Source organism: Syngnathus acus, chromosome 12 (genome assembly GCF_901709675.1).
Source record: "Syngnathus acus chromosome 12, fSynAcu1.2, whole genome shotgun sequence".
Taxonomy (NCBI): Eukaryota; Metazoa; Chordata; class Actinopteri; order Syngnathiformes; family Syngnathidae; genus Syngnathus; species Syngnathus acus.
The window spans coordinates 674345-698850 of record NC_051097.1 but is presented as its reverse complement, the minus strand read 5'-3'; the positions used below and the strand labels follow the sequence as shown (position 1 = coordinate 698850).

The following is a 24506-nucleotide window of genomic DNA, read 5'->3' as shown; positions in this document are numbered from 1 at the left end:
ATCATGTTGGCGCGTGACATAATAATGTCACACAATAAATTTGGCTGAGCAGAGGGGTGTGTGTGTGTGTGTGTGTGCGTGCGTGTGCGTGTTTGTGTGCGCGTGTGTGTGTGGGGGGGGGGTGTTCATGTGTGCTCATGTGTATGATGTGGCTCTTTGCGATGACACAGTAAAAAATGTGGCTCTTAAGTCTCTGACTGGTTGGCCACCCCTGGTGTATAGTGTTGGTGCCACACAAAATCTCAAACTTGAGGTCAGTTGGAGCAGGGACTTGGGAGCTACAGCCTGCAGATTTTTTTTTTTAATGGCGTCGTCGTGAGTGGCAGCCCCCCATAGTTTTTTTCTCCTGTTTTTGTTCTTTCCTCCGTTTCTTTCTGTCTGTGATGTGGCGTTGGCCTGCAAAGATGTGTGGCCACGGTCGGGGCCATCCCAGGTTTGGCTGTTCATTCAGTGATGCCGGTTCCTTCTACCGCACCTCGGCGTGTGCAGATCGGCCGCAACCTGGATGGCTGCACGCATCGGTCAGGACCGGCATAACTCAGTGACAGCCGTCCTGGTCATCCAGCCTGTGTTGACCGGGTCCGGCTCCCACGCCTTGGCCTCGCAGCAGCGACTCCTGTGAGACATCCGCTCCCTCGTGCTCGTCGGAACCTGCATGTGACCGACATCCGCTCCCTCATGCTCGACGGAACCTGAATGTGTGCGACCTTCACCATGTCTGCCCCGTGGTGACAAGGCACACTATCTGCATCTGCCCAGAACCCTGCTCACAAACCCTGGCACCGGGCCCAGACGGCGTGTCACCTTCCTGCTTGAAAGTCTGCGCTGAACAGCTGGCGCCCACCTTTGCACGGATCTTCAACCGTTCTCTGGAGCTGTGTGAGGTGCCCTCGTGCTTCAAGAGCTCCACCATCGTTCCAGTGGCCAAGAAGCCCGCCATCACAGGTTTGAATGACTATAGACCCGTCGCACTGACATCTGTGGTCATGAAATCTTTCGAGAGGTTAGTGCTGAACCACCTGAAGGAGGTCACGGGCCCCCTGCTTGACCCCCTCCAGTTTGCCTACCGGGCAAACAGGTCAGTGGATGATGCGGTCAACATGGGACTGCACTACATCCTGCACCACCTGGACACTCCAGGAACGTACGCCAGGATCCTGTTCGTGGACTTCAGCTCGGCGTTCAACACCATCGCTCCTGACATCCTCCAACAGAAGCTCATCCAGCTTGCGGTGCCTGCCCCCACCTGTCAGTGGATCACCAGCTTCCTGACCAACAGGAGACAGCGTGTGAGGCTGGGGGGCATCACATCTGACACCCGGACCACCAATACTGGAGCCCCTCAGGGGTGCGTCCTCTCCCCACTGCTCTTCTCTCTCTACACCAATGATTTCTCCTCAGATGACTCTCCTGTGAAGCTCCTGAAGTATGCAGACGACACCACTCTCATCGGACTGATCCAGGACGGTGATGAGACTGCGTACAGACAGGAGGTGGAGCGGCTGGTCCACTGGTGCAACCAAAACCATCTGGAGCTGAACCCGCTCAAGACCGTGGAGATGACAGTGGATTTCAGGCGAGACCCTTCACCACTTTTACCCCTCACTATCCGCAGTAATACTATTCTCTCCACAGACACCTTCAAGTTCCTGGGAACCACAATCTCTCGGGACCTGAAATGGACCGGCCACATAGACTCTGTCCGGAAGAAGGCCCAGCAGAGGCTGTACTTCCTGAGACAGCTCAAGAAGTTCAACCTGCCGCGAGAGCTTCTGAAGACCTTCTACACTGCCATCATCCAGTCTGTCCTCTGCACCTCCATCACTGTCTGGTTTGGATCAGCCTCCAAACAAGACAAGCACAGACTGCAACGGACAATCAGGACTGCAGAAAAGATCATTGGAATCAACCTCCCTTCTATCCAAGACTTGTACCTGTCCAGGACCAGGAAACGTGCAAGGAACATCTCTACAGACCCTTCTCACCCAGGTTGCAGTCTGTTTGAACTACTCCCCTCCGGACGGCGTTATAGAGCTCGGTACGCCAAAACCAGCAGACACCGAGACAGCTTCTTCCCCCAGGCTGTTGCTCTGATGAACTCACACCACTCATAGAGTCTCAGAGGCATTACTGTGCAATAACATCCTGCTCTTCACACCTTTTGAATTTGTCTACACTGTTTTTGCCATTATTCACATGTCCTGAGTGTTGTTAGTCACCTATATGTTGAACAGAGGGTGTGTTTTACCGAAGTCAAATTCCTTGTTTGGCACGCTCAAACATGGCGAATAAAAACTCTTGAATCTTGAAATTTGCCTGTTTTGTGATGTTTTGACAATTTTAAACCACGATCCATTGGCTCGCACCGTTATCTGCGAATCGCCTGCTTAACTGCCTTTACGAAGGTTCACACTGCGGAGGCTTTTTTGTGTGCTTTGCTGTGTTCTTCTGGGTATTGAAGGGCTGTGTGGCGGACCTCGGGATCATTTACGACATTTACAGCATTTACATTATTTAGGCCTCTCACCAGCTGATCTGCATAGTTTTTTCCCCTTTGTTATTACAGCGTATTGTCTGTTACTTTGCCTTTGATGACTTGCAGCTTGTCGCACTAATTGGTTTTCTTTTGTGGCGCCATTGTGAGTGGCAGCCTTTTCTAGAAGCTTATTTTGTGCTCATGTGATCAGTATGTCTTATATACCCACTCTGACCTAAAACAGGAAAGGTTTACCGTAATTTTCGGACTATAAGTCGTGTTTTTTTTTCAAAAAGTGAAACCGCGATAAACGAACCGCGATGTAGCAAGGGATTACTGTAATTTGAATTTCAAGTGACGTCAGCACCGCGACGCGGCGTGGTGCGGCGGTTGTTTACAAAAAGGACAAAGATTGATCACGGGATGACGAAGGGCCCCACGTACTACCAGCATCATTAGCGGCTTTGTTTCTAAGTGACACGGAGGACGAAGACTTTGAAGGATTTAAGGATTTGGAGTGACACAGAAGGTTTGAAAAACTATTATGGCTTTTACGCACGCCCGGTCCTACTCTACGGAGCTCTCTTTCACCTCCGTGGATAGACGTCGGGGGCCGGCGCTCGGCCGGGTGGCTGTCCTGGGACGGTGGATGGGGCTCGGACATGGCTTTTACGCACGCCCGGTCCTACTCTACGGAGCTCTCTTTCACCTCCGTGGATGGAAGTCGAGGGCCGGCGCTCGGCCGGGTGGCTGTCCGGGGACGGTGGATGGGGCTCGGTCATGGCTTTTACGCACGCCCGGTCCTATTCTATGGATCTCTCTTCCACCTCCGTGGCTGGAAGTCCACGCCGCCACATGCCTGGAAGTTTGTTTTGTTAAATAAAGAGCCGTTTACCAAACCCACGTCTTTCCTTGTACTTTGTTAACGCTACAATCTAGTTATATACTAGATCTGTGGAATAACGACGAGGCTGACGTCAGAGCGCACGCGCGGCATTGTTGACAAAGGACGAGGAATTTGATCGATGGATTTAATGATTTAGAGTGCACACATGGTTTGATAATATTATTGCTTATATAATAGTTATTTGATATCTAATTTATATATCGTTATATGGGCCTGTGGAATATTTTGAAGTGCAAGCGCCGTCACCCATTGTTGACAAAGGACGATCGATGGATTTAATGAATTGGAGTGACACAGATGGTTTTATAAACGTGTTATTTATGTAATAGTTTTTTTCAATAACTCTGAATGTTACGTCAGGCCCGTTCTCAGTTTGTGTCACGTTAGCATACCTATCGTCTAGCCTGTTGTTGCTCGTTCATGTCTGTTCTTGGTGTTGGATTTTGTCGAGTAAATTGCCCCCCAAAATGCAACTTATACTCCGGAGCAACTTATATATGTTTTTTTTCACTTTTTTGGGCATTTTATGGCTGATGCGACTTGTACTCCGGAGCGACTTTTAGTCCGAAAATTACGGTAGTCTGATTACATGTTAAACAGTCAAGAAAAAACTTGTTTTAGCTGTACACCCTTTTTCTATTCTCACCATTAGTCACCATTAACAACGCTTCCTGCTTGAATTTTAAAGTCAACTTTCAGTTGTTACCTTGTAAGCTTCATCACTAGCTGTCTTCATCTTCTCATTGATCCAGCTCTTCAGCTCATCAGAATCCCTGAAAAATTGTTGTAGATGGAAAGAATCCTCCAAAGCGGAACGTCGAGACTGAGCTCGCCCGTGTAGGGCATTTCGACGACTGAGAAGCTAAAATATTCAGACAAAGTCAAATCATTGTTGTCATATCAACTATTTAAAAAAAAAAAAAAAGATGAAAAAAACTATTGTCCTCACCGCATCTCTGCGGGTAGCCACATCTTCACAAGCATAATGGTTGTTCTGGATAAGTTTTGTTGCAAATTCATCTAAAGCCTTAGGATGTAGAAAGAGAGTAAAACAGAATAAAATAATTATCAACAAGTGCGTGTCTGAAAACTTCCAGGATTTGTGTCACAAAAGCTTTATAAGTAAAGCCTGGTTTACACAGCAAGATTTTAAAATTGTGGGCCAGCAAGTTTTGAACCTGAAAAATAGATCTGTGCTCTGCAAGGATGGGAAAAATCATACTGTATGCATACTGTAAATCAGTGGTTCCCAAAGTGGGCGGTACCGCCCCCCTGGGGGCGGTGGAAAGATCTGGGGGGGGCGGTGAGGAAGAAAGGGGCGGTAGGGGGGCGGCAGTCGATTTGTACACAACACGCCGCTCTGGCCCAGTCAGATCCGACAGCATAGACTACAAAAGCAAAAGCTCAGGTTTGTAATTTCAAGCTTGTAATGTTCAGAATTTTTCTGTTTCTGAGAAACAAACTCAGTGCTCCCACTAATTCAACGTAATGGTAATGATATTATAAATGTATTATTTATTTATATAAATGTATTATTTATTTATATAAATGCTGGTCCGCGAAAATATTTCTGACATGTAACCGGTCCGTGGAGCAAAAAAGGTTGGGGACCACAGCAGCAAACCAAATATCAAGAAAGAGGTGTTTGTTTCCATATGTGCCTTGGGGGGGGCGCTAGGAATTCACTGGGGAGCCAAAGGGGGCGCCAGCCTGCAAAAGTTTGGGAACCACTGCTGTAAATGAACACTTTATTATGAATATTTCCTTTTGAAAAAATGTGTGAACTTACAGTAATCTTCTCTTCTTGAGCGCTGAGAGACTTTTCAAAGTCTTCGTGCTTCTTAAGCAGTGCCTCTACACTATCCAGGGAGTCACCAAGATCTTCATTCAAGAGAAAAGCCTAAACATTCAAGATACAGAGTAGAAAACGGAAAACATCAGTTTTACATCATTTTCAGGTCACGCATGGTCAACTTAATGGAGGCGGGGCATGTTTTCTCTTCTACGGTGGATCCCCACATACTAGCGATTGAGCACCCATTGATTCACTTGTATTTTTTTAAATTGTTTACTATATATATATATATATATATATATATATATACACGTGTATATATATATATATAACGTGTATATATATATATACATATACGTGTATATATATACACACACACACACACAGCTCAAAAAAAATTAAAGGAACAGTTTTTTTATCAGGATATGGCATGAATTCAATTAAACTTTTCTGATAAGGTTTTGGTCAGGTACGTGGCAGAGGGGGTTGTTAATCAGTTTCAGCTGCATTGGTGTTGATGGAATTAACAACAGGTGCACTAGAGGGGCAACAACGAGATGGGCCCCAAAACAGGACTGATTTTGCAGGTGGAGGCCATTTCAAGTTCCTCCCTCTTGATCTTTTTTTAACTGTTTTTCCACAAGTGTTAGCTTTAGCTAGAGTGATTATCACGACTAGGAGCATGAGGCGATTTCTTAACCCTCCTGAAGTTGCGCAGATTGTCCAACTGCTCCAGGATGTCACATCCATGCGTGCTGATGCAAGAAGATTTGATGTGTCTCCCAGTACAATCTCCAGAGCATGGAGGAGATTCCAGGAGACAGGCAGTTACTCTAGGAGAGCTGGACAGGGCCGTAAACGGTCCTCATCCCATCAGCAGGACCGATATCTGCTGCTTTGTGCAACGAGGAACAGGTTGAGTACTGTCCGTGCCCTACAGAATGACCTCCAGCAGGCTACTGGTGTGAATGTCTCTGCCCAAACAGTCAGAAACAGACTTCACGAGGGTGGCCTCAGGTCCTGTCGTGTGCCCTGTGCTCATTGCTCAGCACCGTGGAGCTCGATTGGCATTTGCCATAGAACACCAGAATTGGCAAGTCCGCCACTGGCGCCCTGTGCTTTTCACAGATGAGAGCAGGTTTACCCTGAGCACATGTGATGTACGTGAAAGGGTCTGGAGAAGCCAAGGAGAGCGCTATGCTGCCTGCAACATCATTCAGCATGACCGGTTTGGTGGTGGGTCAGTGATGGTCTGGGGAGGCATTTCCATGGAGGGACGAACAGACCTCTACAGGCTAGAGAACGGCGGTCTGACTGCCATTAGGTATTGGGATAAAATCCTTGCACCCATGGTCAGACCCTACGCTGGTGCAGTAGGTCCTGGGTTCCTCCTGATCCACAACAATGCCCGGCCTGTCAGACTTTACAGGAGCTCACTGATGCCCTTAGACAGATCTGGGAGGACATCTCACAAGACACCATCCGTAGTCTCATTAGGAGCATGCTGCGACGTTGTCAAGCATGCATACAAGCTCGTGGGGGCCACACAAGATATTGAAAATAATTTTGAGTTGCAGAAATTGAATTTAGGCAAAAAGGACGAGCCTGCCATATCATTTTTTCACTTTGATTTTTGGGGTGTCTGTATACTGAGCCCTCTGTAGGCTGAAAACTTTTATTTCCATCAAAAGATCATTTTGTTCCTGAGACATTAAACTGTCCATACCAGTACGGATATCGCCCCCAAAAGAATTTCACCATTGAAATCTGATGTGTTTTCAAAGTGTTCCTTTAATTTTTTTGAGCAGTGTATATATATTGATAAACCTGAAGAAGTGCCACATAAACCTTAAAACTTGGGAAGAAAAGGCCACAGACAGGACGACGTGGAGAAACGTTGTCCGTGACGGTGCCGCTCAATATAACATTGACCTCCACCATGCTGCTCAAGACAAACGCAGACGCAGAAAGGAGAGAGCCCCCACCAATCAGGCCTAAGGTTCAGGAAACCCTTGCAGGTGTTTCGAGTTAATTAGACGATTCGAGTGATTAGTTGAATACCCTACCTACTAGTATACTTTTTCATGATATTCTAATATTTTGAGATAGGATAATTGAGTTTTCTTAAGCTGTATGCCATAATCAGCAATATTAAAATAATAAAAGGCTTGCAATATTTCAGTTGATTTGTAATGAATCCAAATATATATATATATATATATATATATATATATAAAAATAACATTATATATACAGTCAAACCTCGGTTTTCGAACGTCCCGGTTCTCTAACAAATCGGAATTCAAACGAAAAATTCGATATTTTTTCCTTGGTTGACGAACAAAAATTCGGAGGTCGAACCTCACGAGATGAGCCGAGAGGACCCGAGAAAACCCAACCGCGCGGCACGGATGCCGACTGACTCCGTTTGTTGTTATTGTATTTTCGTTACTTTGAGGAATGTATTAACCCCTAATCATGCATCCAAAGAAAGCAAGTGGGAGCAGTAAAGCCATCCTAAAACACAAATACGCTCTTAAAGCAATGTGACAGTGAGCGCCCGGCACGCTACGGTTGTGCGTTCGGCGGTGCGCTGAGTTGCGCGATCGGACAAAAATGCGCAAACAAGAGACGTAGACGTACAGCGCCGCAGCGTCACTAGAGAGATGATCTACAATTCTACATTTGTATATTCTTCTCTAGTTTTTCCTCGTTTACTACTGTTGAACGTCGCGGACAGACCAGCCCTGCCATTTCGTCCACGTCGCTGTCAGCGGAGGCTTCGTGGCCGTTTGTCTACCGTCGATCATCGGACACGTAAGTATGGCTGCGGATCAAGAGGTTTGTACGGCTTCGTGCACCAACTGCACCCTTCTCTTAGAGAGGTTGTCCCTGCTAGAGGGACGTGTCCGCAAGCTAGACCAGAATAGTGCGATAACAGTAGATGTGGCGGACACAGACGCGAACTGTAGTCAGCCTGCTAGCCCAGTTAGCATCTAATCGCGATGAGCCAGGTAAGACGCAAAGCCGTCCAAAGTCATCTCGGTCTACTGGCCCTCGCACCTTGGTCATAGGTGACTCCATTACCCGAAATATCACGCTTAAAAATCCAGCCACGGTAATGTGTATTCCTGGGGGCAGAGCACCCAACATAGAAGCTAATCTTAGGGAGCTGACTCGCAATAGGCCTAGTCAACAGCGTAGTTCCAACAACACTAGCTACTCGGACATAGTGATACACGTCGGCGCCAATGATGTTAGGATGAGGCAATCAGAGATCACAAAGAAAAAGATAGCGAGGACTTGTGATCTCGCCAGAAAGATGAGTCAGCATCGAGTATTTGTCTCTGGCCCCCTGCCTGGGAGAGGCACTGATGAGGTTTTTAGTAGATTAGTCTCCCTTAATCGATGGGTTCTGTAAAAAGCAGGGAGTGTAATATAGATTACTGTTTAAGCCACTCATGACAGGTCACTTCAGAGCAGGCCAGGGCACAGGTGACTAGACCACCTGTTAGGATGGGTTTGGAGTCTGTTAAGTTAAAGTTAACTCGCGCTAGGCTAGACTTCCAGCACGCACAAAGCTTCTTGTGGAGACTAGAGCGTCACAGTTTGAATAGTGCTACAGTACACGTGAACACACTTTCTACTGAGATAGTAGACAAATCCAAATCACTCCACCCCGACCGGTATCGCTGATGAAACGGTGCCATGTGTACTAAATATTTCCTATCAAATTCCTACGGTCGTATCGATGATGATCGTCCCACTGCGCTAATAAACATTTGAGAGGTGATGTCAGGCCTAGAGAACACAATCTTACTCCCATTTCGTTTAAAAATCCTTCGATAGATACGAACGCTGATCGACCGATTACACTTAAACTCGGTTTTATGAATATTAGATCGCTTCATACGAAAGCAGTTCTCGTTAATGACCTAATCACAGAACATAATCTAAACGTTTTTGGTCTTTGCGAGACCTGGTTAAAACCTAATGAACTGCTGCCGCTTAATGAGGCCTCGCTTCCAAATTTTGTGAGCTCGCATGTGGCGCGTCCTCGAAAAAAGGGTGGGGGTGTCGCCCTCATCTCAAATTCCGATCTTAGATTTAGGCCTCGTTCGATTAACGTATTTAAAACATTTAAAGTTCTCTCTGTCAGATCCACGGCTTTTATCTTGCTGTTATTTACCGCCCACCCGGGGCTTACTCTGGCTTCCTGGATGAATTTTCAGAATTCGTGGCTGATCTAGTGACAAATGCGGATAATATAATAATCATGGGCGATTTCAATATCCACATGAATTTACCGTGAGAGACACTTACTTGGGCTATCTTGCCCTCCAAATATGTTGAATATCCGAAGACAGTAAGCTCAACCACTTTCACTCATCAAGACTCTGAAGGCCAGGTTGAAGGTGTACTCCAGGTTTAATAACAAAGGAAAGGGTGAAACAACGATGCCTTGTATAACACAAAATGTAGGTAGTAGTTTTGCCGAACTGCAGGAGAGAATAAAACAAGCAGCATTCTCTTTCAACACTGTGCTGAAACATGCCCTTACTTCCTGATTCTAGTCACGTGACCTATTCTATCTTAACACTGATCACAGAATACAAAGACATCAGAGTCTGGCATTTTGCCACAACCTTAAAGGTCCATTATACAGTTCTTACTGTTTCTTATCAGGGGCAAGAAGGAGGACCATCTCGGAGATGGGACGCTGGTACAGTTTTGTCCCGCCCGTCTTGGACACCTTGACCTCGACTTTAAGTACCATGCCATCGTTGCTGGGGAAGACCTGAGTAATCAGTCCCAGAGGCCACTCGTTTCTCACGAGCTGATTGTCTTTGAGAAGGACAATGCTCCCAGGCTGGATGTCTGGGGTGGGAGCCTGCCACTTCTGTCGCGGCTGAAGTGATGCGAGGTATTGCTTCTTCCATCTATCCCAGAACGTTTGGGCCAGATATTGGACTTGGCGTCACTGGGACTTGTGGAGGTCTTTGATCCAGTCACCGACTGGGGCTGAAGGTACACTCACCTTCTGGGTGAGGAGGGTTGCTGGAGTAAGAATGAAAGGATCGTCCGGGTCAGTAGACACTGGAATCAGAGGCCTGGCGTTGATGATCGCAGCGACCTCCGCCATCAGTGTGGAGAGTGCTTCGTGGCTGAATCTCGAAGTTCCAAGCTGGAGGAACATTGAGTGCAGGATCTTTCGTGCTACTCCAATCATCCTCTCCCACGAACCGCCCATGTGAGAGGCGTGTGGAACGTTGAACTTCCATGCACATCCTTGGTCCAGGAGGAACTTCTCGACCGAAGCGTTGTCGACGTTCGAGGGGATCTTCAACTCCTTACAAGCGCCGACAAAGTTGATTCCTCAATCAGAACGGATGAGCTTCACAGGGCCCTTGACGGCAAGGGAACGCCGGAGGGCGTTGATGAAGCTGGAGGTGTCTAAGGACTCAATGACTTCGATGTGGATGTCTCGTACACTCATGCACGAAAATAACACTGCCCACCGCTTACTGTGAGCGAGGCCACCTCTCGTACGGCGTGATTGTATGGTCCATGGTCCGAACACATTGATGCCCACGTTCGTGAATGGAGGTTCGGTAGAGGCGGTCTGCCGGAAGGTCGGCCATCTTCTGTGTTTGGGGGGGTGCCACGCAGTTTGCGACATGTGACACACCCGTGGATCAGGCTGCTCACACGCCTTTTGCCGCCAATTATCCAGAAACCGGCGGCCCACACAGCGCCCTCAGTGAACACTCGTCCCTGATGTTTGGTCTTCTCACGGTGGTGTCGAACCAAGAGCGTTGCTATGTGATGTTTGCCAGGTATGATGAGAGGGGTTTTCTCCTCTTGCTGGAGCTGCGCTTCTCTGACACGACCTCCGACCCTCAGCAGACCATCAGCGTCAACAAAGGAATCTAAGGTTTTGAGAGGGCTGTCTTTAGAAAGTTTCTCCTTCTTTCGCAGACAGGCGTACTCGTGAGGATAGATCTCCTCTTGAACAGCCCGGATGATGGTTCTTTTAGACTGAGAGAGTTCGTTGATTGAGATTGTTGCGTGGCAGTGATGCCAACTTTTGCAGCCACTGGCTTCGGTTGTAGAATTCTTCTGAAAACGAGCAACATGGGTTAGGCGAGCTATGGCGTGGGTCAACGATGTCCAACTTGAAAACTTGGAGAAGCGCTGAGACCAGAGTTGTTTGCTCGACATGGTTGTGCTCATAGTCGACACTAGGGGACGGATGTCTGGATCTGATGAAGGATTTACCAGCTCGAAGAAGTCTTCTTCAGGCTGGACCTTAAGGGGCTGTTTCAGGAATGCAGGTCCAGACAGCCAGCTGGAGTCTGAGAGACGTGCAGCAGTAACGGACCTGGTGGCGATATCTGCAGGATTCAGTTCTGTAGACACGTGCTGCCACTGCTATTTGTCCTCCTTCAGAGGAGGGGCCACTTCTGCGTGTTTGTTCCGAAAGACCTTCTCCATGAAGGTGAGGAAATGCTGTTTCATCGCTGGTTTCCTTTCCATGATGTTCAGGAACGAGAGGTCGTCACTGGAGGGAGCCACCTTATTATCATCCTTTGTTTGTTGAAACACTGTAGAACCCAGCTGGTCGGTTTCTCCGTTGCAGGTAAGTTTCTCTGTCGACTGTAGCTTAGGATGATCGGTGCCTTGGAATTGACTACCTCTCTTTCACTTGAAAGACGTTCGGGCAGGGTTCGAAGATGGAGGGGCGTTTCTGCGCTGTAGTCCTTGTATACAGGGCATTTATGGTGTCAGGCTTGTGAACCCCTGCCAAACACACATTTCCGATGATCACCCATCCAAGGTCGAGTTTCTGGGCGAATGGAGCATCTCTTGGACCGTTCACCTGCTTGCGGACTTTATGGGCCGTGATGATGTCTCGCCCAAGGAGAAGCATTATGGGAGTGCTCTGTTCAAGTTCTGGGATGAGATGAGCGATTGATTTCAGGTGAGGGTGGTTGGATGCAGCATTCGGAGTTGGTATCTTGGATCTGTTGTTTGGGATGTCATTGCATTCTACAAGACTTGGTAGGAGAAGCCTAACTTTGCCGTCCATGGATTCGATTTGGTAGCCCGGAGCTCTTCTCCCCATGGTTTCTGTCACTCCAGAGCATGTGCGGAGAGAGTATGGAGAATGGGGTCCTTGGACATTGAAGGTGTCGAAGAACTCAGAACGAGCCAAGGATCTGTTGCTGTGTTCATCGATGATTGCGTAGGCCTTTGTCGCTTTCTCACGATGGTTGACAGGGTAGATCCTGACAAGGCAGATTTTAGAGCATTATCTGTCGCTCTGATCGCCACCGCAGACATCGGTGCAATTGCTTGTGACCTCCGAAGGAGCTGTAGGGGCTAGCTCCCCGCCATGCTCTGTAGTAGGGGTCCTTGGTCTGCGATACTGGTCCAGGGTGAAGTGCAGAGTTATGTTTCTCACTCCCGCGTTCAATACATGTGGCTGTATACTTGCAGTCCTGGGCCATGTGCTTAGTAGACGTGCAACATTTAAAGCAGATTCTGTGCTCTTTCAGGAACGCTCTGGCTTGGCGAATGGCCTTGAAGCATTCATGATTTTAGCCTGATGGAAGATGAAGTCCACGAAAATTCCAAAGGGGGGGAATGAAACTCCATGACGTTGTTTGTAGCTGAATCCGTTCGTCCGCCACTTCTCTTGCAGGCTGAAGGGCGGCCTTTGAACCAGGGGACTTATTGCTCTGGCTGTGTCTAGGTACTGAAGGCCTGGAAGGGTTCCGTCCGCCTTGGCTGCTCTTAATTCCATCAAGAGGTCACTGAGCTCATGGAGCTTTGCACAGTCTTTGTTGGTGATTTTTGGGAAATTGTTGATGCGTTGGAAGAGAGCCTCTTCGACTACTTCAGGGGCTCCGTGGCATGCGTCCAGTCTGTCCCATGCCATCTGGAGTCCTCGTTGGGGGTGATTGGCATTGACATCCCTGATACGCTTTGCATGCTCTCCCGACACTTTCCCGAGCCACTTGACCAGTAGATCCATCTCCTCGCTGGGAGTGAGATGGAGTCCTCTCACTGCGTTTTGAATGGACAGTCGCCAAGCTCTGTAGCTCGCAGGCTTGTCGTTGAATTGAGTCATGCTTGTAGTGACCAGCTCGCGATGAGCGAAATATCTGACGTCGTTGATACCTGATTGGTCGTGCTGGTTGCTTTGGGGTGTGTAGTTGGGCACGGTTGGACGTGATGGACCCCGGTATCTGGGTGTAGCTGTATATGTGCCCTGATGGCCCTGTGTATCTCTTGGAATAAGAGATGTGATAGGGGCATGTTGTTGTGGCCAATGAGCTGGTAGTCTGTTCGCTAATGTATAGGTGAGGTTGGCACGGCCCATTCTCTGATATGGGCCGTGGAGCTGTAATAGGGTTACCTGGCACGGTATTTGCACGTAGATATGAATCGTCACCTTGCGAGGGAAGATAAGGTGCTGATGCAGACTCTACGTGTAGCCATCTTGCCTCGTCGTGAGAGTGTAGATGTGGTGCCATTGTTGGCTCTGTGAATCGCTGTCCAGGCTCGTCTTGAGAAAATGGTTATGATGCCAAGGTCAGCTGAGTACGTAGCTGAACAGGCTCATCCTGGGAGAGTACACGTGGTGGCGCTGGGGGCTCTGTGTATAGCTGGTTAGTGTCATCCTGAGTGAGAAGATGCGGAAGCGGGTTGGATAATATGTTTAGCGGGTCAGTTTCGGTAGGAGCGTATTCTTCCCGCGCGGCGATTGAATGCTCCTTGGACTGCTGAGCGACATATTCTCTGGTCCATTCTAGTGGGTTAAAGGGATTCTCATCGAGTTGAATCTTCCTGCTACCTCGCTCACTACCGTTGATGCGAGCCGCTGCTTCTAGACCCTCTGCTTTGGCCTCAGCCACGTTTTTCTCTAATGAGAGCTTCTCCATGCGTGCCACTAATTGTGCCTTCTCCATCTCCATGCGTGCCTCTAATTGTGCCTTTTCCATTTTCAGAATAATTTCTTTATCTGTGAAGGAAAGGAGTACTTTCGCTGCCTCTGCTGCGGCGTGGGCCATGGCAGCAGCATTGCCAGAGGACGCTTTTGTAGAACATGATTTGTAAGATCTAGACTTCAGTGACTGTTCTTTTTGTCCATCCATAGTCTGAGTTTGGCGTTTAACTTTGTTACCTTCTGCGATGAAGACGTTGTTTCACTATCCTGCCCTCCAAATATGTTGAATATCCGAAGACAGTAAGCTCAACCACTTTCACTCATCAAGACTCTGAAGGCCAGGTTGAAGGTTGACTCCAGGTTTAATAACAAGGGAAAGGGTGAAACAACGATGCCTTGTATAACACAAAATGTTGGTAGTAGTTTTGCAGGAGAGAATAGAACAAGCAGCGTTCTCTTTCAACACTGCGCTGAAACATGCCCATACTTCCTGATTCTAGTCACGTGACCTATTCTATCTTAATACTGATCACAGACTACAAAGACATGAGAGACAAGACATCGGCGTTTCAGACTTTAACTGATACGTTTGGTTTTACGCAAGCCGTACAGGCAGCAACGCATAAGAATGGAAATACCTTAGATCTGGTATTATCCCGAGGACTGGCTACCTCAAATATAACAGGACTGCCATACACTACTGTTTTGTCTGGTCATTACTTAATAAAATTTGAAATTTTACTTCTTTGTCAAAGAAGAGAGCAATCAGAATTATAGCAGCCGTAATATTAACTCCATGACTGCAACTGCGCTGAGTTACTGTCGCCGGCAACTGCAATATTTCCCGCATATATAATTAGCGGCTTTGTTTCTAAGTGACACGGAGGACGAAGAGTTTGAAGGATTTAAGGATTTGGAGTGACACAGAAGGTTTGAAAAACTATTATGGCTTTTACGCACGCCCGGTCCTACTGTACGGAGCTCTCTTTCACCTCCGTGGATAGAAGTCGGGGGCCGGCGCTCGGCCGGGTGGCTGTCCTGGGACGGTGGATGGGGCTCGGACATGGCTTTTACGCACGCTCGGTCCTACTCTACGGAGCTCTCTTTCACCTCCGTGGATAGAAGTCGGGGGCCGGCGCTCGGCCGGGTGGCTGTCCGGGGACGGGGGATGGGGCTCGGTCATGGCTTTTACGCACCCCCGGTCCTATTCTATGGATCTCTCTTCCACCTCCGTGGCTGGAAGTCCACGCCGCCACACGCCTGGAAGTTTGTTTTGTTAAATAAAGAGCCGTTTACCAAACCCACGTCTTTCCTTGTACTTTGTTAACGCTACAATCTAGTTACAGTGCCTTGCGAAAGTATTCGGCCCCCTTGAACCTTTCAACATTTCGCCACATTTCAGGCTTCAAACATAAAGATATAAAATTGTAATTTTTTGTCAAGAATCAACAAGTGGGACACAATCGTGAAGTGGAACGAAATTTATTGGATAATTTAAACTTTTTTAACAAATAAAAAACCAGAGTAACCAGGCCCCATTTTTCAAGGAAAACAGAAAAACATATGTTATTTATCAGCTTTGATTTTTTCTATCGGATTTTTTTTAAAGATTTCCTTTCCGGTTTACAACCCCTCACTACCCCCACCATTTTTTAAATGCATTTCAATGATCTTCAACGACAGTATATGCAAATATTACCTATTTGGGTGCTACCGTGTTTTGTCAATATTTACATTTTTTGTCAGCCCATGCTTCTAAGTGGCCCCCCGGGTACAGTGATGAAAACTTATGGCCACCTCCATCAATTAGGTTGCCCAATTTAATTCGCATTAATATCTATTGCAAAATATTTTTGACTGAGCAGATGACTGGTATGCTTGGTACTGTTTAATGCTAAAACAAAAACAAAAAATTTTGCAATATCCTGTTAGCGGCAGAAATGTACTCACTAAGGTTTTTGAAATGGAGAGATTGGGTACTGGTTTATTAAGGCAAATAGATGAGATTACTTCAGGTTTCACATCAATTAAAGTTTATGATTACTATGACTGCAGATAAGAATAAAAAGGGAAAAAGGCTTGATCTGTGTCACAACCCAAGACACCTAGTAAAAGTAAACGCACACTTGCAGGGAGGGATTGCTGCGTTAAGTTAGGTTACCTCTTGTTTGCTCATCCAGTTGTCTACTTGCTCTGTATCCCTGTAAAATAGTTGTAGGTCCATACACTGCTCATACTGCTGCCTGCGAAGCTCCCACAATTCCAACAGAGCCTCCTTCTCTTCAGTAAGGATGCCCAGCTGTAAACATTTGAAATAAAATGCAAAATATGTTTATGGTTTAACAAGTTAAGAGAACAATTTCTCAAAATAGTTACGATTCAGCCTCAAGGACACTTCAACCGTGGGCAGTCTGAGCTGAGAATCATTGATATACTTTGGTCGTCAGACCACCCACTCTACCAATTGAGCCACAGCTGCACGAGAGATTTGAAAGGTGGAATATGTTTTTTGATAATTATCATTAATCCATTACATAGCCGACTTAAAAAGGGTATGGCATACCCTGGGCTGAGACCATTCTTGTGCTAAAACATCACCTTTTTACCCTGGGCTGAGACCATTCTTGTGCTAAAACAATCCCTTTTATGTCGACTGAATGTGTAAATTCATGATGACGCCTATCTGAACTGGTCTCGCAAACGCAACAGCAGAAGTCACACTAATTTGCTGGTATGTCATTTGTTGTGAGGTTCATGTATTATGTTGGTTTTATTCTTTGAACAAGGTGATGTTCATGCACGGCTCATTTTGTGCACCAGTACATCTGTCTTGAATTTGAAAAAAAAAAAAGATATTTTTCACTAAAGAGGGGTTCGGTGAATGCGCATATGAAACTGGTGTGATTTGGTACCTCCAACAAGGTTAAGAATCACTGCTTTAAAAGGTACAATACATGCACAGAACAGTGTGGCAATGGTTATTAAGGAAATGGGAAATGTTGATGTCACGTAAAAGTATTGGGGACGGTTACTGGACCACAAAGCAACAGGAGATTCATACGCAACCATGACTCACTTTGGTTTTGCTATGCATGATGTTGCATTGTATGGCAAGGACAAACCACTCTTCTAATTGACTTGCAATATATCCGTGTCCTCTAGTGGCCAACAGGAAACACCACATGATGAAAATTTTAATAAAACAATGTTTAAATTTCTAATTAGTGTGAAGGCAAAGGCCTTCACACTTATGTTATTCTACACAATTTACTTAATTAGTGTGAAGGCGAAGGCCTTCACACTATTATTATTCCTGTCCTTTATTCGTTTATTATTCTACACCATTCACTTTATTATTGTGTGAAGGCGATGGCCTTCACACATGTTATTCTACACCATTCACTATTATTAGTGTGAAGGTGAAGGCCTTCACACATATGTTATTGTGTGAAGGCGAAGACCTTCACACATGTTATTGAGCTTAATTATTGTGTGAAGGCGATGGCCTTCACACGTATGTTATTGTGCTTTATTATTGTGTGAAGGCGATGGCTTTCACACGTTATAGTTGTACTTTATTAGTGTGAAGGCGAAGGCGGTAGGGGGGGCGGTAGGGGGGCGGCAGTCGATTTGTACACAACACGCCGCTCTGGCCCAGTCAGATCCGACAGCATAGACTACAAAAGCAAAAGCTCAGGTTTGTAATTTCAAGCTTGTAATGTTCAGAATTTTATCTTATAATAAAAACCGCATTCTGGCGGTCAACATCATCTTGAGTTCAAGTCAACATGAAATTGGGGACTCGCCAGAACGCGCCGTGTTGTGTTGTGTTGAGCTGGTTAGGGCAGTGGTCCCCAACCACCGGGCCGCGGACCGGTACCGGTCCGTGGGTCACTTGGTACCGGGCCGCCAAGCCGCACAGAATATTTTTTTTATTGACGATCAATTAATTCAGGTCAAGACACTCGTCCCGGTCACGTGACATGTTTCCCCAGTCGAGCCCGCAAAGCTAATATATAACACGTTATTCTACACCATTCACTTTATTATTAGTGTGACGGTGAAGGCCTTCACACATGTTATTGTGTGAAGGCGAAGACCTTCACACGTTATTGAGCTTAATTATTGTGTGAAGGCGATGGCCTTCACACGTATGTTATTGTGCTTTATTATTATATTGTGTTATATTGAGTTATATTGTGGTTTGATTGAAGATTTGCGAGTTTTCTTTGAGTCACACGCCCCCTTTTCTTGTCTTCCGGGTTAGAGCAACGCTGGCGTCTGGACTGTTGACTGCCGCTTCTACCCCGAACCGTGTCCGCTATTTGTTTGTCCCCTGTTTGTTTCGTGTTTCCCGTTTTAAGTGTGCCCGTTTTTTTCTTTTATTTTTCTCGCCTTTTCTCCTGCCCACCGCGTATCTCTGGAGCTCTGCGCGCACCTCTCCGATCCCGCTCCCTCTGACTACGAGCTACACTAGCCAGCTAGCCAACCCACCACCGGACCCTCCTACCTCCCGGCTCTGAGCCTGTAGCTGCTTGCTCTTAGCTCGGAAAACGGCTCCAACCCAACTTGCTGGCCACTTGGCCGGCGTCCTCGGGGGGAGCACCCGCTCGCTGCGAGCTCGCCGGTCGTGGCTCGGCTGGGTGCCGCCATGACACACTGGGGCGTGCTGTTTGCACGGGTACAGTCGGGATTGACCAACACCACCACCCACTCCACCAACATCACGACTCGGTCCACTGCTGCTTCCATGCATTTCACTGCCTACCAACCTCTAGTTAACCAGCTACTAGCTATTTCTACCATTTTACCTGGATTATTCCCAGCTGCTGTCACGTCTCATCTCCTGCATGAACTATCACTTCTGCTACTCCAGGCTTCCATTCCACTAACTTCTCGTCCATTTGTCTACACTGCTGCTGATCTTCATCATTTCAACAATAATCACCGTCTCCCTGCTGCTGCTGCCTCAGCTGCCAGCAAGGCTGGGATCCTCCGCCGTCGCCGCTACATCCACCGTAGCTCCGGACAATCTTTTAACCGACATTTCCCTGATGGCTCACCCATCCCCTCTTTCTGGACTAACTCTCGCCCCCCCGTCACCCCCACCTTCCGTACTGTCAACTTCAACAATCTCCGCTCCCCCACCCCCGCTCCTTCATCCATCTCCCTCGCACTGCTGAACTGTCGCTCCCTCTCCAACAAATCACTAGTTATTTTCGAACTACTATTGGACAATAATTTGGATCTGCTCCTTCTCTGTGAAACATGGCAACAGCCCCTGGACTATTTTACTCTCAACCAAGCCACTCCGTCTAACTACAGCTACATCGCCAAACCCCGCCTCTCTGGGCGAGGAGGTGGTATTGCTGTCCTCCATAAGCGGTCCCTATCCATCACTGAATTGGACCTCAACCTCCCATCTATTTCATCCTTTGAATATCTCGCTTTTTCCCTCCCCAACTCTACTACTGCTGTTCTTATCTACCGCCCCCCCCAAGTCACATCCGTCTTTTCTTTCTGAACTTTCTGAACTTCTCACCATCGTATCCTCAGTCTCCTATCGCCTCCTACTAATCGGTGACTTCAACATCCACATCGACCAGCCAACTGCTCCACTGACGTCTGACTTCATCTCCCTTCTGGACTGCTTTCATCTCACCCAGCACATCAACTTCCCCACCCACACCAAAGGCCACAACGCTGGATATAGTATGCTCCTCCTTTCCACTCACATCCAACCCCTGTCCTCTCACCTTTCCACTGTCAGATCATCTCTGCATCCTCTTCTCCGCCCCTCTACCCTCGCCTCATAAATCCACAAAACGCACCATCTCCTACCGCAACATCAAGACTGTAAACCCAATCACGCTTTGCCAGCTCTTATCCTCTGCTCTTCCCTCCGACCCCACTTCTTCCTCCCCTGATGACCTTGCCACCACGCTCAACAACATCCTTTCTGACTCCCTTGATTCCCTAGCCCCCTGGAAAACTTCCTCTGTTAGATTCACTAACTCTGCCCCTTGGTACACACCGGAACTCCGCACCATGAAACAAACTGGCCGTCAACTCGAACGCCTCGACAAAAGAACCCGCCTCACCGTCCATGCCGAAACCTTTAAACAACACATCTCCTCTTATCGTGATGCTCTTCTTGCTGCCAAATCTGCTTACTTCTCATCTCTCATTAATAACACCAACCGAAACCCCCGCATACTGTTCTCCACCGTCAACAAATTGCTCCAGCCACCGGTCACCAAGCCACCCTCCTCACCCGCCCTCTGTAACTCCTTCCTTGCCAACTTTAACAACAAAATCGCCCAAATCAACAGTTCTCTGACCGACACCATCAATAACTCCTCCTCCCCCACCTCCCCTGTCCTCCTGCCCCCCCCTTCCTGACCTCCCGCCCTTCCCCTCTCTCACTGCCTTCTCCCCTGTCGACTCCTCCACTATCCTAGACATCATTACCTCATCCAAGACAACCACCTGCTCTCTCGACCCTCTTCCAACGACCTTAACTAAGGCCTGCCTCCCTGTCCTCCTCCCCCACCTCACCACCCTTTTTAATCAGTCTCTATCCCTTGGCCACTTTCCCACTGTCTATAAACTTGCAGCCATCACCCCCATCCTCAAAAAGCCCACCTTGGACCCACTCAACCTCTCCAACTACCGTCCCATCTCCAACCTTTCATTCCTTTCCAAAACCCTTGAACGCATTGTCTCCGCCCAACTCCACACCCATCTCCAGTCCAACAACCTCTATGAACCCTTCCAGTCCGGATTCCGCCCACTTCACAGCACTGAAACAGCTCTAGTTAAAGTCACCAACGATCTCCTCATTTCTGCAGACTCTGGTGCCCTCAACATCCTACTACTACTTGACCTTAGCGCAGCCTTTGACACTGTGAACCATTCCATCCTCCTCCAAAGGCTGCGCCAACTAGGTGTTGAGGGCACTGCACTCGGCTGGCTCACCTCCTACCTCACCAACAGAAACCAGTTCATCTCTCTCTCCGGTCACACATCCATCCTCTCCCCAGTTACACAAGGGGTCCCCCAAGGCTCAGTTCTTGGCCCCCTCCTATTCATTTGTTACCTCTTTCCCCTTGGTACTGTCATCCGCAAACTCAATCTGGACTTCCACTGCTACGCTGATGACACCCAGATCTATATACGTACGACACCAACCCGTAACCCTTCCCTCACCCATTTTGAAACCTGCATCTCTACAATAAAAGCATGGCTGACCCACAACTTTCTCAAACTCAACAGTGACAAAACAGAGCTCCTCCTCATAGGCACTAAATCCTCCCTTAATAAAACTGGATCCATCACACTCACCATTGACTCCTCAAACATCACTCCCTCCCCTCTGGCACGCAACCTTGGCGTTATTTTTGACCCCACACTGTCCTTTCAACCTCATGTTAGCTCAGTTGTCAAGACATCCTACTTCCACCTCCGACGCATCGCCAAAATCCGGCACTGCCTTTCTCTCCCTGCCGCTGAATCGCTCATCCACGCCTTCATCTCATTCCGGCTTGACTACTGCAACTCCCTTCTCACTGGAATCACTGCTCACTCACTCCATAGACTTCAACTAGTCCAAAACTCTGCTGCCCGCCTCCTTACCCACACCCGGTCCCGTGAACACATCACTCCTGTTCTCCACTCTCTTCACTGGCTCCCCATGAAGGAGCGTATCATCTTCAAGATACTCCTCCTCACCTTCAAAGCCCTTCACCACCTGGCTCCCACTTACCTATCCGACCTCCTTGTCCCCTACTGCCCCAACCGTCCCCTCCGATCCTCCAATACTTCACGTCTGACAGTCCCAAAATCCAAACTCAAATCCTTCGGTGACAGAGCCTTCTCCTGCACATCACCCCGACTCTGGAACTCTCTCCCTCAGTCTGTCTGTGACTCACCCACACTCCCCATATTTAAGTCCTGTCTAAAAACGTACCTCTTCTCCCAAACTCATGACCTTCCCTACCCATAACTGGTTTCCTCTTCTTAAGTTTATCCGATTGTTTCCTCCCCGTCCCCCTCCCCTTATGTATGTCTTTGCCTTGTTCCCTGTAAGCGTCTTTGGGTTTTTGAAAAGCGATATACAAATTTAATGAATTATTATTACTATTATTATTATTATTATTGTGTGAAGGCGATGGCCTTCTCACATATGTTATTGTGCTTTATTATTATTATTAGTGTGAGGTGAAACCTTCACACAACTGTTATTCAAAGTCAAAGTCTGCTTTATTGTCAATTTCTTCACATGCCAAGACACACAAAGAAATCGAAATTACGTTCCCACTATCCCACGGTGACAAGCCATAGTACACAATATACATACAAGGAAACAACACAAAAAAATAAAACCAAGAAGGCACAAACAATGAATAAATAAGAGTGATGAATAAATAAACAAATAACATAATAAATAAGAGGAGCAAAAATGGAGCAAGTGTGCATACAGCAGACAGTCAGAATAGAGCGCAAAAGTACAGGACGCTACGCAGAAGGGGGGAGAGAGTTCAGGATCCTAACAGCCTGGAGTATGAAGCTGTTGGTGAGTCTGGTGGTGCGGGAGCGCAGGCTCCTGTACCTCTTCCCAGAGGGCAGAAGATCAAACAAAGAGTGAGCGGGGTGACTCACATTGGCGATGGCCTTCACACATTGTACTTTATACGCCTTCACACATATGAATAATAAAATTCTACACCATTCACTATTTATTATTAGTGTGATGTTGAAGACCTTCACACTATTGTTATTCCTGTCCTTTATTATTAGTGTGAAGGTGAAGACCTTCACACTATTGTTATTCCTGTGCTTTATTATTATTAGTGTGAAGGTGAAGACCTTCACACTGTTGTCATTTCTGTCCTTTATTATTGTTAGTGTGAAGGTGAAGACCTTCACACTTTTGTTATTCCTGTCCTTTATTATTATTATTAGTGTGAAGGTGAAGACCTTCACACTATTGTTATTCCTGTCCTTTATTATTATTATTACTATTATTATTATTATTAGTGTGAGGGTGAATACCTTCACACTATTGTTATTCCTGTCCTGTATTATTAGTGCGAAGGTGAAGACCTTCACACTATTGTTATTCCTGTTCTTTATTATGAGTGCGAAGGTGAAGACCTTCACACTATTGTTATTCCTGTCCTTTATTATTATTAGTGTGAAGGTCTTCACCTTCACACTATTGTTATTCCTGTCCTTTATTATTATTATTATTAGTGTGAAGGTCTTCACCTTCACACTATTGTTATTCCTGTCCTTTATTATTGTGTGAAGGCGATGGCCTTCACACGTTATTCTACACTAGGGGTGTCCAAACTACGGCCCAGTCTTTATTGGCCCGCAGCAAATTCTGAAAACATAATTGAATGTGGCCCGCACAACAGCTTGAGCACTTCTCAGTTTCCACACTAGATGGAGCCCGCCACACAAAGCGCTTGACGTCCGATTGGCCCCCCCCCCCCCCGGAAGAGAAGCGAACGCGCAGCGTTTGATTTGACGTCACACTAGCCCCCCCCGGGAGAGAAGCGAACGCGCTGCGCCTGACGTCCGATCAGCCCCCCCCGGGAGAGAAGCGAACGCGCTGCGCTTGACGTCCGATTAGCCCCCCCCCGGAAGAGAAGGGAACGCGCAGCGTTGGACGTCCCACTAGCACCCCCCGGAAGAGAAGGGAACGCGCAGCGTTGGACGTCCCACTAGCACCCCCCCCCCACCCCCGGGAGAGATGCGACAACAAATATTGGCCCCCGGGCCCCTTCACGTTACTATATATGGCCCTCCTTGCAAAAAGTTTGGACACCCCTATTCTACACCATTCACTTTATTAGTGTAAAGGCGAAGGCCTTCACACTTATGTTATTCTACTCCATTTACTTTATTGTGTGAAGGCGATGCCCTTCACACATATGTTATTCTACACCATTCACTTTATTATTATTATGTGAAGTCGATGGCCTTCACACGTTATTCCACACCATTCACTTTATTATTAGATTTTTTTCTCAATTTTTTTGTCCTTCATTTTCCACATAATTCAACCGATTCACTCCATTCCACTTTTGACGTATTCCAAATATTCACGAGATGAGCGCTTCCATTTTTCTCGTTCCGAAAACTTCCCGTTTTTGCAAAATTCGCAAATTTATGACAAATCTTTCCCCATTCATTCTTAATGGCACATTCAACATTTCACATTTACGTCGTTACAGTTTGAAATTCACATCATTCAGCAAATCAGAATCACATTCGGAAAGATTCCCGACATTCCCAAAATTGCCAAATTAAAAAATTTCACGTTTTCACGTTTAAAATTTCACAAAATTTCACATTTTGTTTTTCA

At 47.1% G+C, this 24506-nt stretch overlaps 1 protein-coding gene across 9 annotated transcripts in view; it reads right to left on the bottom strand.

Moving 5' to 3' along the window:
• sptan1 (spectrin alpha, non-erythrocytic 1) overlaps window positions 1-24506 on the bottom strand; it is a 106172-nt gene that overhangs the window by 62630 nt on the left and 19036 nt on the right. For all 9 annotated transcript variants that reach the window (XM_037265766.1, XM_037265768.1, XM_037265770.1 and 6 more), the window contains exons 10-13: window positions 16293-16430; window positions 5173-5283; window positions 4333-4410; window positions 4090-4245 (exon numbers count right to left, since the gene is read on the bottom strand). In XM_037265766.1, coding sequence (XP_037121661.1) covers window positions 4090-4245; window positions 4333-4410; window positions 5173-5283; window positions 16293-16430 — 483 coding nt within the window. The remainder of the gene's footprint in view (window positions 1-4089; window positions 4246-4332; window positions 4411-5172; window positions 5284-16292; window positions 16431-24506) is intronic.